Source organism: Cyprinus carpio, chromosome B1 (assembly GCF_018340385.1).
Source record: "Cyprinus carpio isolate SPL01 chromosome B1, ASM1834038v1, whole genome shotgun sequence".
Taxonomy (NCBI): Eukaryota; Metazoa; Chordata; class Actinopteri; order Cypriniformes; family Cyprinidae; genus Cyprinus; species Cyprinus carpio.
The window spans coordinates 8,267,080-8,281,567 of NC_056597.1; the positions used below are offsets into that span (position 1 = coordinate 8,267,080).

Here is a 14,488-nt window from a genome sequence, read left to right on the forward strand (position 1 = left end):
GTTACCCATTTAACAGAAAAGTACACTGTTTGAAAATTTTGGGGTCAGTTAGGGTTAGATTTATTTTTTTTATTTTTCCTCATTTAAAAAAAAATATATACTTTTATTCAACAAGGATGCAAATAAAAAAGATTTGACAGTTAACAGTTACAGTTAAACATAATATATATAAGCATTTATCTATATACAGTACAGACCAAAAGTTGGGAAACATTACTATTTTTAATGTTTTTGAAAGAAGTCTCTTCATCAAACCAACACTTAATTTATCAAAAACAAAAAAAAAAAAAAAAACAGTAATATTGTGAAATATTATTACAACTTAAAATAATAGTTTTCTATTTGAATATACTTTAAAAAAAAAAAAAAAATTATTCCTGTGATGCAAAGCTGAATTTTCAGCATCATTACTCCAGCCTTCAGTGTCACATGTAACATCCAGTCTATCACATGATCATTTAGAAATCATTCTAATATTCTGATTTATTATGAGTGTTGGAAACAGTTCTGCTGTCTAATATGTTTGATGAATAAAAGGTTAAAAAGAACTGCATTTATTCAAAATAAAAATAAAATTCTAATAATATATATTCTAATAATATATTTTCTTTACTATCACTTTTTATCAATTTAACACATCCTTGCTGAATAAAAGTATTGATTTTATTTAAAAAAAAAAAAAGAAAGAAAAAAAAAATTACTGACCCCAAATTGCTGACCAGTAGTGTATATTGTTATTACAAAATATTTATATTTTAAAAACATAGCTTTTTTTTTTTTTTTTTTTTTTACTTTTTATTCATCAAAGTATCCTAAAAAAGTATCACATGTTCTGAAAAAATATTAGGCAGCAGAACTGTTTCCAACTTTGATAATGAATCATCATATTAGAATGATTTCTAAAGGATCATGTGATAATGATCCTAAAAATTCAGCTTTGCATCACAGAAATAAATGATAATTTAAAGTATAATAAATTTAAAAACAATTATTTTAAATTGTAATAATATATCACAATATTACTGTATTTTTGATCAAATAAATGCAGGCTTGATGAGCAGAAGAAACTTCTTTCAAAAACATTAAAAAGAGTAATGTTTCCAAACTTTTGGTCTGTACTGTATATGTGTGTATATATATATATATATATATATACTATACATATACACACACACACACACACACACACACACACACACACACACACACACACACACATATATATATATATATATATATATACATATACATATGTAAATATAACATTTTACTGACCCAAACAGTAATGTACATTGACCTGTATATTATTTTATTTTTTATTTTTTCTTAGCGTTTAGTACAACATTTAAGATCAGTGTTGTCTAGATTTGTGGAAAATTTCCTACGATTTGAAAAAGGTTAATAATATTATAATAATTATATTAACATAATAATAATAATTATATAAATATTATATAAACAACCTGATATAACCAGAATTCCAGTGACTGAAGTCTCCAGTAGGCCAGAGTTGACAGTATAGAGATGGTCTTTTACATATTCCTTTGGATATGTATATATATATTTAAAAAAAAACTGTTTCTCTGACCTTAATCCTGTTTTTCAAAAAGTACAATAGTTGGGAGACTTGAGTCTGAGATGATATAAACTTTTTTTGGTTACGGTCGTTGGGAAGCATTTATCTCAATTTGACAGCTTACTCACTTCAAACCCAAAAAACTGCCACTAGTGTAGGAGTCCTTTGAGGATTACTGAAAAATGTGTCACCCTCCCATTTTCACTCCATTTCACAGAGAGACACAAGATGCACATAGCACAATCCTTCCAGCCTCCTTGAACGTCTGGAGCTGCAGTGACAAGCGCACGCAAATACTTTTTACAAAATGCATATTAAAGTGCATTTTACATAAAATTTTATCATTTTATATAAAATATGAATAAGTTTGAGGCAAATAAATAATGAAACAATTATCATAAATACCTCAAAAATTACTAAAAACTAAAAATTGGGCAATGTTACATTGCCACACTCGTGAGGAGTTTGTATGCTGTTCTTGTTAATGCATAATATTTGTTAATCTCAAACTTGCCCGTCTTGCTTCCTTACAACTTAAAATACTGATCTTAAAATACTGAGTCAGTTAATAACCATATATAGATATTTATCCAGATGATGATGACATGGTGACGTTCCTGGCTGATGAAACCAGTTTGGTATTGTTTCATCATGCAGAAGGCTGTGTGTTCGTGACAGAAGCAGGCCTGCTTGAGAATGGACTGCAGTGTGTGTGTGTGTGTGTGTGTGTGTGTGTGTGTGTGTGTGTGTGTGTGTGTTTAACGCTGGATGTCATAAAGAATGCCGGGGCACTGTACTCTTTTGTACCTTATTTACTTCTAAAAGATGCATAATAGTACCTTAAATGTGCACATTAATACCAAAAAAGTACATATTTGTATCTAAATGGTGCATATAATTACCATTTTTAAAAAGGTATCACACCATTGACAGCCTTTGTACCCTTTTTCTGAGAGTGTACAAAATGCTTATAAGAGTGGTACAGCCTTAACACCGACAACAACACAAACTCAAAAAATAAAATTCAAATAAATTTCACAAAGATGTTACAAACACTTCTTCACACAGGGCCATGTAGTTTTGGATTTTGTTTTCCCTTAATAATAAAAACCTTCATTTAAAAAACTGCATGTTGTGTTTACGTGTGTTATCTTTTACCAATATTTAAATTAGTTTGATGATCTGAAACATTAAAGTGTGACAAACATGCAAAAAAATAAGAAATCAGGAAGGGGGCCAACACTTTTTCACACCACTGTGTATGTGTGTGTGTGTATATATATATATATATATATATATATATTAAAAGATTTTGTTAACTGAAACATCTAAAATTGTTGTGTTACAATAACAAATATCTAACAAATATCTAACAAGAATCATTATTTAGAATAATATTTTTTAATTCTTTTAATTTGTTTATGAAAATAAATGCAAAAATTTCACTTTTTTATTCATTACATTAATTTCGATGTGTGAATTTGTTTTATTTTACAAAATCTTTTTTATATCAATATTGTCTGTCATTAGATGGAAAAGAGCTTTTTCAGAAACACAGATAAAAGGTGATTGTCTAAAATGTTAACAAATGTTCAGTATTCATCTTCTTGATGTTTATTCTATTCCATTTGGTCAGTTAAAGGAATAGTTCACCCAAAAAAGAAAATTTACTCCTCTGGAGGAAGCGTTATTATTGATTATGGACTCAATGTATTTGAGTTAAAAACATCTTGATGCATTTGTTTCAGCTTTTGTCTTCTCCAGATGTTAACTGATGGACTAGAGTGCTGTGGATTATTGTGATGTTTTTATCAGCTGTTTGGACTCTCATTCTGACGGCACCCATTCACTGCAGAGCATCCATTGCTGAGACAGTGATGCAATCTACACATCGGATGGCCTGAGGGTGAGCACGTTTTCATTTTTTGGCTGAACTTTGGATGAGTCACATGAACTGCTGTGATATTTTCATAATGGTTTGGTGTCACGTCTAGCTCATCCACCTCTATTTGTGTACGAGCGGTTCATAATGTACACCATCTTTGTGAATATTAGCATGTTTGTTTTTACAAATAAAGATCTCCAAGAATAGCAGTATGCAAACAAGTACACAGCCGGCTCTTTCACAGAAAAGACCACAAACATCAGCTCTTCATATTTGAGTTAAAGCAGATATAGACCATCACTGACGCCAAATACATTTTCAAAAAAAAAATAAAAAATTGAGTGGATGAAACCGCTGACCACAATTAGTTAATGATGAAGATACAAACCATGTTACATGAAGTCTGAAAATAGCTAGTATGTCTATAAATCATCCAGGACATGTAGCCAAATGTTCACTCTTAAAATAAAGGTTTCAAACGTGACATATAAACTCAGAATTAAGCTATGAGAAAAGTCAGAATTACATGAAAAAAATCAGAATTCTTAGAAAAAAATTGCGAGATGTAAAGTATTATATAAAGACTTGTGAGAAGAAAAAAAAATGCCAGAATTGGGCATGGGCGTCCGAAGCAAAAAAATGTGGAAAAATTTTACTGGAGTAGAAGCCATTTCTTGTATTCTGATGCCTTTTAACTAAAACTGTTACCATATACCTGACAAGGTTTCCCAAAAATTAACACGGCAACAAAAGTCTAGTAAGTTGTTCTGAACAAAAAATGTATGTAAAAATTGATCGGCAGGCGGCCGATCGGTACAACAATAGCTGTTCACCTATTTTTTCAAAACGGAAAGCTCTTTTGGAAGGCCAAAGAAAGTATTTTCACAACGAAACAGCGTCTCCACAACATGGTGCCGGCAGCAACAGCGAGAATCAGAGGTTACGCCTTCTTTCTTTGTGTGAACATTTGGGCGGTGTTATGCAAATCTTCCCACATCGTGACATAGACATGTGGGAGTGTGTTTAAATGAGGCGTTTTAAGGGGGCGTGGACAAGTCTTAACTTTTATAAAGAATATCTCTTTGGGTTTGAAACTTAAGTCTTTGTAACTTCAGGGATCTTTTACAGATCTTCTTTATGCACCAAAAGCTTGTAACACTCCAAAGAGAAAGAAAAACTTGACATCGCATCATATGACCCCTTTAAAATAATATGGAAAGACACAGCAGTTTGCAATATCAAGCAGCAAAACAAGCTGTTTCGTACAGCTAAAAATAGCTTGAAGCGGATGACACTTGAAGCCACAAAGCCACTAGAAGGCAAGCCTTCTAAAAAGTGTAACGGCTAATGCGAACGCTTCCGTTTTGCCAGTACATAGGAAAGAAGACCAGAGGCCGTTTTTTAAATTGTTTTATGCATGTCAATGGTGGAGAGGCTTCACTACGCTTTTTAGAGGAAACAGGTTATTATTTAATGAATCGACAGTCTATTATGGAGGACTAAATCTGCAAAAACAATAAATAAATAAATAAATATGCAAATAAATAAATAAATGAATAAATAAATAAATCTTTGTATAAATACACCCATTCTTGTTTAAATGCATATATAAATAATTAAATGTGTGATAAAAATAACCAAATAAATTAAATAAATTGGTGGGAAATGTTTAAAAAAAATGGGAAATGTTTAAGGAAATGCTAAACTGTTCCTAACTGTTTTCTTTTAATCACGAAAATCAAGAAATCAAGAAAAATAATTGGGGAGCTAAATTCAGAAATAAATGAGTGATTAGAAGAAAACAGTTAGGATGAGTTTAGCATTTCCCTAAACATTTTCCATTTGGCCACCAATTTATTTTATTTATTTGACTACTTTCATCACACGTTTAATTATTTATATATGTATTTAAACATGAATATGTGTATTTATGCACAGATTTATTTATTTGTTTGCTTATTTATTTATTGTTTTTGCAGGTTTAGTACTCCATAGTCTATTGGCTATTCTCCAACATGTTTTACACTAAACAATACTTTTGCATTTAACTATTTTTAGAATTTACACCAAAAAAAAAAAAAAAAAAAAGCCATTTTATAAGAGAAGTCACTGACTTTTTTTGACAGGTGGGATTCAGCTAACAGCACTTCTCATTCATTCCTATAGTATCCGTAAACAGCGATTGAGTGTCACACAACCCTGACTGAAATTCAGTGACGTCAAGGCTGTAATGTGATTGGTTATTAAGGCACACGTGATCCAAGTTGACAGTTAAGCTTTCTCCAATAGTAAGTAAAACAGACCCTCTTATCTCCCTATAATAAGACAATCTCTGGGAAGCCAGACACATTAAATAATTCTTACGGCTCAACAGTGGAGTCTAGTGCAATAAAGCATGTGAAATTTATTAGCAGGACAGACTGTAAAGTGCATGAGAACAATCTGAGTGTCACACATCCTTCAATGGAACCTTAAACTAATCCAGCTGTCAAAGTAGTTAATGATCAGGACAAAATCTGATGCACTTCTACATTCTTTAAAGCAGGCGAGACAGTATCAAACGCAAATCGCATTGTGTGTTTCAGTGCAGTGTGAACAGGATTCATCTGTCATAATGTTAGCAGTGCAGTGCTATTGCAGTGATGCTGGAATCGCAGGATTTTGTGTGCGATTCTGTCCGCGAGGAGATAGGATGGATAGATAGACAGCAGGTTCAGCGGTGCCTCCTCTGGCATCTTGTCGTTCCAGAGCTGGAGCCACTGCACTGGACCCTCGGCCCTCCGCAGCGCAGCTCGCTTGCCAAACCTCTTCCTGCGCAGACGGCGGTTCACTAACTTCTTCAGATGCTCAATCGGAGTCCCATACTGAATCTGCAGACCGGACAGAACCGGCTCAAATAAATCCACCAATTCTGGAAGAAAAACACCAGCAGAGGGTCAATTTAGAGTTGCAACATGCAGTTGCTATGGTGATCAGGGTGGTTGTCTGTGATCTGAGTGGTTGTCTGTGCAGTTGTACCTCTCACATTTTTCAGAATTGTGAGATTTAAACTAAAAAAGGCAGTTGCTATGGTGATCTCCATGGTTATCTGTGCAGTTGCTATGGTGATTAGGGTGGTTGTCTGTGCAGTTGCTATGGTAATCAGGGTGATTGTCTGTGCAGTTGCTATGGTGATCAGGGTGGTTGTCTGTGCAGTTGTACCTCACATTTTTCAGAATTGTGAGATTTAAACTAAAAAAGGCAGTTGCTATGGTGATCTGCGTGGTTATCTGTGCAGTTGCTATGGTGATTAAGGTGGTTGTCTGTGCAGTTGCTATGGTGATCAGGGTGATTGTCTGTGCAGTTGCTATGGTGATCAGGGTGGTTGTCTGTGCAGTTGCTATGCTGATCTGAGTGGTTGTCTGTGCAGTTGCAGTTGCTATAGTGATCAGATTGGTTCTCTGTGCAGTTACTATGGTGATCAGGGTGGTCAACTGTGGCGTTGCTATGGTGATTTGAGTGGTTGTCGTGATCTGAGTGGTTGTCTGTGCAGTTGCTATGGTGATCAGGGTGGTTTTCTGTGCTGTTGCTATGGTGATTTGAGTGGTTGTCTGTGATCTGAGCGGTTGTCTGTGCAGTTGCAGTTGCTATAGTGATCAGGTTGGTTCTCTGTGCAGTTACAATGGTGATCAGGGTTGTCGACTGTGCCGTTGCTATGGTGATTTGAGTGGTTGTCTGTGATCTGAGTGGTTGTCTGTGCAGTTACTATGGTCATCAGGGTGGTCGACTGTGCTGTTGCTATGGTGATTTGAGTGGTTGTCTGTGATCTGAGTGGTTGTCTGTGCAGTTGCTATGTAATTGTGAACATGTGTTCCTGTACCTTTTAGTGTGAGCTGGTCACAGGTTGCACACACATTATCATGCCACCTGGATCCGGGCAGCACCAGCTGTTCACCAGTCTTGCAGGCGCTGTGAGTAACGCATGCTGCATGCGTCTTTCTGACATCTGCGAAGTGCCCACCTGCACAGAGCTCACACACTGTGTCTCTGTGTGGTGTCCCTGCAGATACATAATCAAACATTACACAATAGTCACAGTGATCCAACTTCACATGAATCACCATTTGAATAAAGCCAAGACACTGTTACTGCAGTCTGACCACAGCCAACAAAACAACAGTTGTGTGACAAAACCCACTAAGAATTTAATGATAGTGAACATCAACAGTTCACACAGAGTCTTTAAATGAACTTAACGTTTTTTTTTTTTTTGCAAAAAAAGAGAGAAAAAAAGGTTTTATAAAGATTATATTGTGAGTTATGAAATGTAATAATCTTTAATGTGTTAATATGAATCTAAATAATATCTATCTATCTACCTATCTATAAAATTCATATTAAATCATTAAATGTATGATATTAAGACAAAACTGTGAGTTATTGATGTTATATAAAATAAATCATCAAATGTCTTTTATCATGGTAATATTAAGTTTATTTAAGTTTTTTTAATTATATATACATATATATATATATATATATATGTATATATATATATATATATATATATATATATATATATATATATATATATGTGTGTGTGTGTGTGTGTGTGTGTGTGTGTGTGTGTGTGTGTGTGTATATATATATTAGCCTACATTTGTGTTATAGTTATTAAGATATAATTGCGAGTTATGATTTTTTTATTAATTTAAATTTAAAAGTAATAAATATAAAAATATAAATACATTTTTGACAATTACACACCCACACCTGAAGCTTTGACTCCGTGACCCGGTTTGCACTCGCTGTGTCTCCTGCAGAAGTGCTGATCCCAGTAGAATCCGGCCTCACATCCGCAGACTGTGTTCACGGTTCCGTTACACGGTCGAACGACCTGCTGGTGATCGGAGCACGCGTCGCACCGCAGGCAGTCCGGGATGTAGTTCCAGAACTCCGTGAACAGACCCGGGCCGCACGGCAGGCAGTCCGTCTCGCGGGAGCTTGTGCAATGTGCGCCCAGACGAGTTCCCGGCGGACACTTTTTACACTGCAGCTGCTGTCCGGTGACCGGATCCGTGCGCCAGTATGTGGGTTCATCCGCCGCCAGTCCGGCTCCAGACAGAACCGGCAAAAGCACTACAGTGAAGAGAAACTAGAGAAACCAAAGCGCAGCGAAGAGAAAACGTGTTATATAGTGAAAAATTAATATAGGTAATTAAATGTGAGATAAAAGATATTAAGCTTTTAAAGAATCATCCTGAATGATCTGATGGGTTAGCCTACTCACCATCGCGCGTGCTGCTGTCGGGCTTTATTGATTCGCGCGGTGCACACGCTTATATCCTCACATCAGACACGCCCCTGTCTCAAAACCATACTCATACTTATTAAACATACTTCTTAAAACTAGAGCAGAGGCCTGAGTCATTTTATCTGCTGGACTAGCCTCTTAAGACCTCTTAAGATATGAGGACATTATATTTTTGTGAATTTCTGTGAGACTGTTAAATTAATTTAGTGACACTCTTATGGAAATATGATAATATTTTGCAATAACCATTTAAATCTCTCTTTAATTTTTTAATTGTGTGTGTCATAAATCAACATCTCAGGAAAATGTTATTGGGTTTCAAATCAAAATCTGACTTTCTGTTACGAAACAGGACGTTGATTTCATGTCCTCATATGGACTAAAAGCATGTTTATTACACATTTTGGGAGACATAACAAATGAACAGGGAAAGAAATTATATTTCAATATTCTATGAAATATTATATATTATTATGAAAATCTTGTCAATTATTACTCCCATTATTACACTTCTTTTTTCATTACATGTTGTCCCAAAAACACATTAATATGCAAATATAGTTAATAGATACATTGTGTTCAGGGGCGTTGCACAAGATCCCGGGCCCTATGCATAGGCAGTCCTGATGGGACCCCATGCAGTTTCACTTGATTGAATTTTGAGATCTTGGATCACCGATTAGATGGTAAAAGTACAAATTCCCTGCTAAAAACACATCTGAGACCGGCTGGTGCTGGTCGGCTGGTCTTAGCTGGTTTCCCAGCCTGATCAGCTAAAGATGTGGTCAAAACCACTCTAAAACCAGCTAAAAACAGTCAACCAGCTAAGTCTGGTTTCAGTTGTTTTCTTTTCTTTATTTTTTTTTTCAGGACGTGATTTGGGTCAGAATCAATATTGTTGCCCCGAGGTTCTTATAATATGAACTAGCCTAAGCTGGTTTAGATGGTCATGGTCATAGCTGGTATAGCAAGTTGGTTTCCACTTATTTAACTGGTCAGAGACCAGCTGAAGACCAGCTTAAATCCAGTAAGACCAGCAAACCATCACAGCCCGGTTTCAGCTTTCAGCTTCTTTTTTTCAGCAAGTCTTAAAAAAAAGCAAGAAAGAAAAAAAGAAGAAAAAAAGATTAATTGAAAATTAATTTCTTTGTGAAATCTGTAAAATATGAGGTTCTTTCAGTTTTCATATCATCATGTTTTTGTTGCTAAATATGTAGTTAAACAGCATACATATTAATGCTGTTATTAACTAAATTGGAAAAAAAAAACTAAGAATGACAAAGTGTAGAAAATTGTAAAACTATATAAATAATTTATGAAGTTATAAATGGTCATGCCACCCTTGTAATAAAAATAAAGTATTATAAATATAAATAATATAATGTGTGTTTGACTTGTAGTACAGAGAATATTGTAGATGAACTGATCTCTGATCATTCACTGTGATTTATTTCTATTTTTGACAGTATGTCAAGTCACCTTTATTTATATAGAGCTTTATACAACTCAGATTGTGTCAGTTTTTCAGTTAAAGTCACTTCATTGATGATTCAGTGATATTGCCAGAAATTAAGCATCCCCAATAAGCAAGCTAAAGGCAACAGCAGCAAGTAACCAAAACTCCATCAGTGACAGAAATCGAGAAAAAAACAGTTTGAAGGGAACGTATATGAAACCAGGCTCAGTCAGTTTCAGACAGTTCTCCTCTGGCCAGGCATGGTTTAATTCCAGACTACAACATAGGTCAGCTTAGACAGTCTATATTTGTAAATGATCTGAAAATAACACCATCTCATTCAGGTCATGCCAGACTAGCCATAAAGAAGAATCCCACTCAAAGTCCAAAGGTAAATTTAAGTCAACTTTCAACTTTGTTAACATTTACTCTCTGTTTTTTACCGTCTTTTTTGTGAAATTTTGCAGTTTAATTAAACAGAGTAACAGGAATGTCATACTGGTGTAAACTGTGCAGCTTCTGGTCAGCCATGGTCAGACAGGCCCAAGGCTACAAACTGTGATTCTGCAGACGTGAGTTTGGCAGAAGTGATTGATATTGACTTTTCTTCAGAAGTTGACATTTTTATTTCTATCTATATGATTCACTCAGGCACAGGAGGCAGATGATTTTTCATCCTAAATAACGATCAAATGCTAGACAAAAATAATGGGGAGATATTTCTGTGTCAATATGAAAAGATGAAAGTCCATCTTATGTCATGAATATGGCTACATCTCAAGTCCTCTGCCCTTTGCATGTTTGTTTATTTTGGTACAACAAAGTAAGAGTTTATTAGCCCCAGCTAAATTTTTCGACATTTGTCTTATATATTTACATATTAATGTAAAAAACTGCAACCACCCTTGGTTCTTAAATCAAATTTTAATTAAATCAAATTAGACACTGAAAACTATTCAAAATCCATGAATTTTATCAGGCATAGGTCTTAAGGGGAAAGGGGAAAGGACATTTCTGCATTTGACATTGAGAGAATAAGTCGTAATTTAGATATATTTTTAAGATGAAAAAATGCAGTTTTACAAATGCTAGAAACATATTTTTCAAAGGAAAGAATGCTATCAAATAGCACACCTAAGTTCCTAACTGATGACGAAGAATTTAGATCAGCCATCAAGTATTAGACAGTGTTTTAGGTCAATGTACTGTAAGTGGAGTTTTTTTGTCTGATAATTAACATTTTTTCAGAATTTAGCAGTAAGGAATTACTAGTCATCCAGTTTTTTATATCAACTATGCATTCCGTTAGTTTTGCAAATTGGTATGTTTCATTGGTTCACGAACAAATATAGATCTGAGTATCATCAGCTAACACAATGTCTCCTGATGATATCTCCCAAGGGTAACATGTAAAGCGTGAAAAGTAAGGGTCCCAGTACTGAGCCTTGGGGTACTCCGTACTGCACTTGTGATTGGTATGATATCTCTTCATTCAAATAAGTATGATTTGAAACATGCCATGTCTTTTCAAAAGAATGTTGTGGTCGATAGTGTCGAATGCGGCGCTAAGATCCAGTAGCATTAATAGAGAGATACAACCACAATCAGATGATAAGACCTGCTGATACTATATTTTTTTGTTCATTTATCCACTGTAGGGAATAAATACTTGGGGTTGTGTTTGTTTTCTTCTAAAAGAGATGTAAAGTAATCGGATCTAGCAGTTTTTAAAGTCGGCATGAAACTGTAGTAGCGATTGTCTTTTTTTCTCTACTGTGAAGTCTATCTGAGTGAAACTGCATCTGAAATGAGAGGGCGGGAGTTGATTTTGTCCTTCAGGAATTAATTGGATCGTTGGAAGTTGGGACATTGCTAACAAAATGGAGGCAGATCTCAATGCCAGTTTTCAGTTAGTTGTGACGGGATTTCTCTCCACTGGATTCATCGGCGACACCCTAGCATGAAGAAATGTTTATTTATTGAGGAAATGACGACAAAGACAATCAACAGTACAAAACATGCTTAACAGCATGTGCGAGAGAGAGAGAGAGAGAAAGTTAAGTCATATTCATAAAAAAAAAGTTTGCAATATCCTAAGAGTAATGTTGTTGTAATATCCTAATATCCTTTCAACATTTAAGGGTAGTGTACTCCCACATGGCTTGCGTCAGCACTGGTCAATGCATTGATTTCTATAAAGTGAAGAATCAGCTTCAGTTATTCCCCCAGCATTTACCCCTCACCTCACTAGCTCCACCCTTGCACCATACCCCATGACCGGAAGAGAAGATGAGTCATTTTGAGGGGGAGGGGAGGTTAACATTTTTGATTAAAAGATTATGAGGGCACATGAATTTTTTTTAAAATAATGATGTGCACGGATAAATTATTTATAATAAATGCTACAGTATTCCATTAAAAATAAGAATTTTACATTTTGATTTCATGGTAACTTTAAGGCTTTTCTGAGTATTTTCCCGCCAAGCAATAAGAAATACCTCTAATTTTGTTTTCCTCCAGCTGCGCTCCATTTTCCAGGCTGCTCTCTTTAGGGCGTGAGTGTGCTCATCATACCATAGTGTTGGACTCTTTTCTTAATCTTCCTTAAGCATAAAGGAGCAACCCTATCTAAAGTGCTAGAAAAGAGAGAGTCCATAGTTTCTGTTACATCATCAAGTTGTTCTGAGCTATTGGATATGCTGAGGAATTTAGATAGATCAGGAAGATTACTTACAAAGCAGTCTTTTGTGGTAGAGGTGATGGTTCTAGCATATTTGTAACAAGGAGTTACAGCTTTAGCTATATGGAATATACACGAAACTAGATAATGATCTGAGATATCATCGCTCTGCTGCAGAATTTCAATGCCATTAACATCAATTCCATGTGACAGTACTGAATCTAGAGTATGATTACGATTACGAGTTAATAGGTGCTGACACGTGTCGTCTAACCCAAATAGAGTTTAGAATGTCTGTAATGTCTAAAAGATTCCCAATGAATTTTTTTTTCATTATCAACATGGATATTAAAATCACCAACAATTAAGACTTTATCTGCAGCCAGCACTCACTCAGATAGAAAATGAGCAAATTCTTTAATAAAATCTGCATGGTGCCCTGGTGGCCTGTATACAGTATCCAGCACAAACATTACAGGGGATTTATCATTAAAGGGGTCATATGATGCTGCTAAAAAGACCATTATTTTGTGTATTTGGTGTAATGAAAAGTGTTTATGCGGTTTAAAAACACATTATTTCCACATACTGTACATTATTGTTTCTCCTCTATGCCCCGCCTTTCTGAAACGCATCGTCTTTTACAAAGCTCATCGATCTGAAAAGCGAGCTGTGCTCTGATTGGCCAGCTATCCAGTGCTTTGTGATTGGCCAAATGCCTCAAGCATGTGACGGAAATGTTACGCCCCTTACCATACTTTGATGCGTGTCCTGGTCAGAACACCAGCGAGACAAGAAAAAAACAATAAAACTAATTACAAATGAGCCATTTATTGCATCCAGTGGGGATATAATTACGTATTATAATGACTTATACTGTGTTTTTATGCGTTGCATCACGCCGCGCCACGTAAACATAAAACCATGTCTGCATTTGTGATCGGAGAAACGACAAACAACAAGCGCTACTCTACACCATTGGTTCTTAATTCCAGTCCTTGCGCCCCCCAGCTCTTCATATTTTGCACGTCTCTCTTTGTTGATACCCCTGATTCAGATAATAAGCTCTTTAGAAGTGAGCTCGTGCATGAACTGTGTTCCCATTGACATCATCCCTACACGATGTTCATTGCTCCCTACTCCCTGAGCAGGGGAAATCTGTTTAAGTTTAACTCACTTCGGAATATTCAATGTCTTCACACAGCCAAGTGTGACATCATGTACCTCTGTAAGTAAATACAATTCAAATTCACGTCTCGCACACTTCAATGCACTTTGAATGGAACATATACGTTCCCTTCGAACTGGAATCATGGCAGAATATCCTGTGATGTCCACTTTGCAGGGCACTTACGTTCGAATAGAACAAATGTCTGAAGCGATAAGAGAGACATACAAAATGTGCGGAGCAGGGGGGGTGCGAGGACTGGAATTGAGAACTGCTGCTCTACACTGCTCAACACTCATGTTTGAATCATCAGTGGCAAATCCTTTAAATATGTAAACTACTTACAGACTTTGAGTCAGAACAGCTGGCATTATAGTCTTCTCTCCCAGGATCTGTATTATATCTGTTTTATAATGCAAAGACAACATCA

At 35.4% G+C, this 14,488-nt stretch overlaps 1 protein-coding gene across 2 annotated transcripts; it reads right to left on the reverse strand.

The window, feature by feature from the left end:
* Nucleotides 1-5,840: 5,840 nt before the first annotated feature.
* LOC109090176 (tumor necrosis factor receptor superfamily member 11B-like) lies at nt 5,841-8,845 on the reverse strand. Of its 2 annotated transcripts, none has more exons than XM_042716445.1 (4): nt 8,731-8,845; nt 8,214-8,595; nt 7,321-7,500; nt 5,841-6,372 (listed from the first exon to the last, which is right to left on the reverse strand). In XM_042716445.1, the coding sequence occupies exons 1-4, from the start codon at nt 8,731-8,733 to the stop codon at nt 6,071-6,073; spliced, it is 867 nt and encodes a 288-aa protein (XP_042572379.1). In that variant the 5' UTR covers nt 8,734-8,845; the 3' UTR covers nt 5,841-6,070. The 2 variants fall into 2 exon arrangements, with proteins under 2 accessions (XP_042572379.1, XP_042572378.1); XM_042716444.1 differs by having other exon boundaries at nt 8,208-8,595.
* Nucleotides 8,846-14,488: the final 5,643 nt, after the last annotated feature.

Bases quoted from the DNA above. Each gene is read 5' to 3' on its own strand.
- LOC109090176 (XM_042716444.1), bottom strand. The intron at 7,501-8,207 runs GTGTGTAATTGT...ATGTATCTGCAG, and splicing joins AGTCAAAGCTTCAGGTGTGG to GGACACCACACAGAGACACA. The intron at 6,373-7,320 runs GTACAGGAACAC...TTTTTCTTCCAG, and splicing joins TGACCAGCTCACACTAAAAG to AATTGGTGGATTTATTTGAG.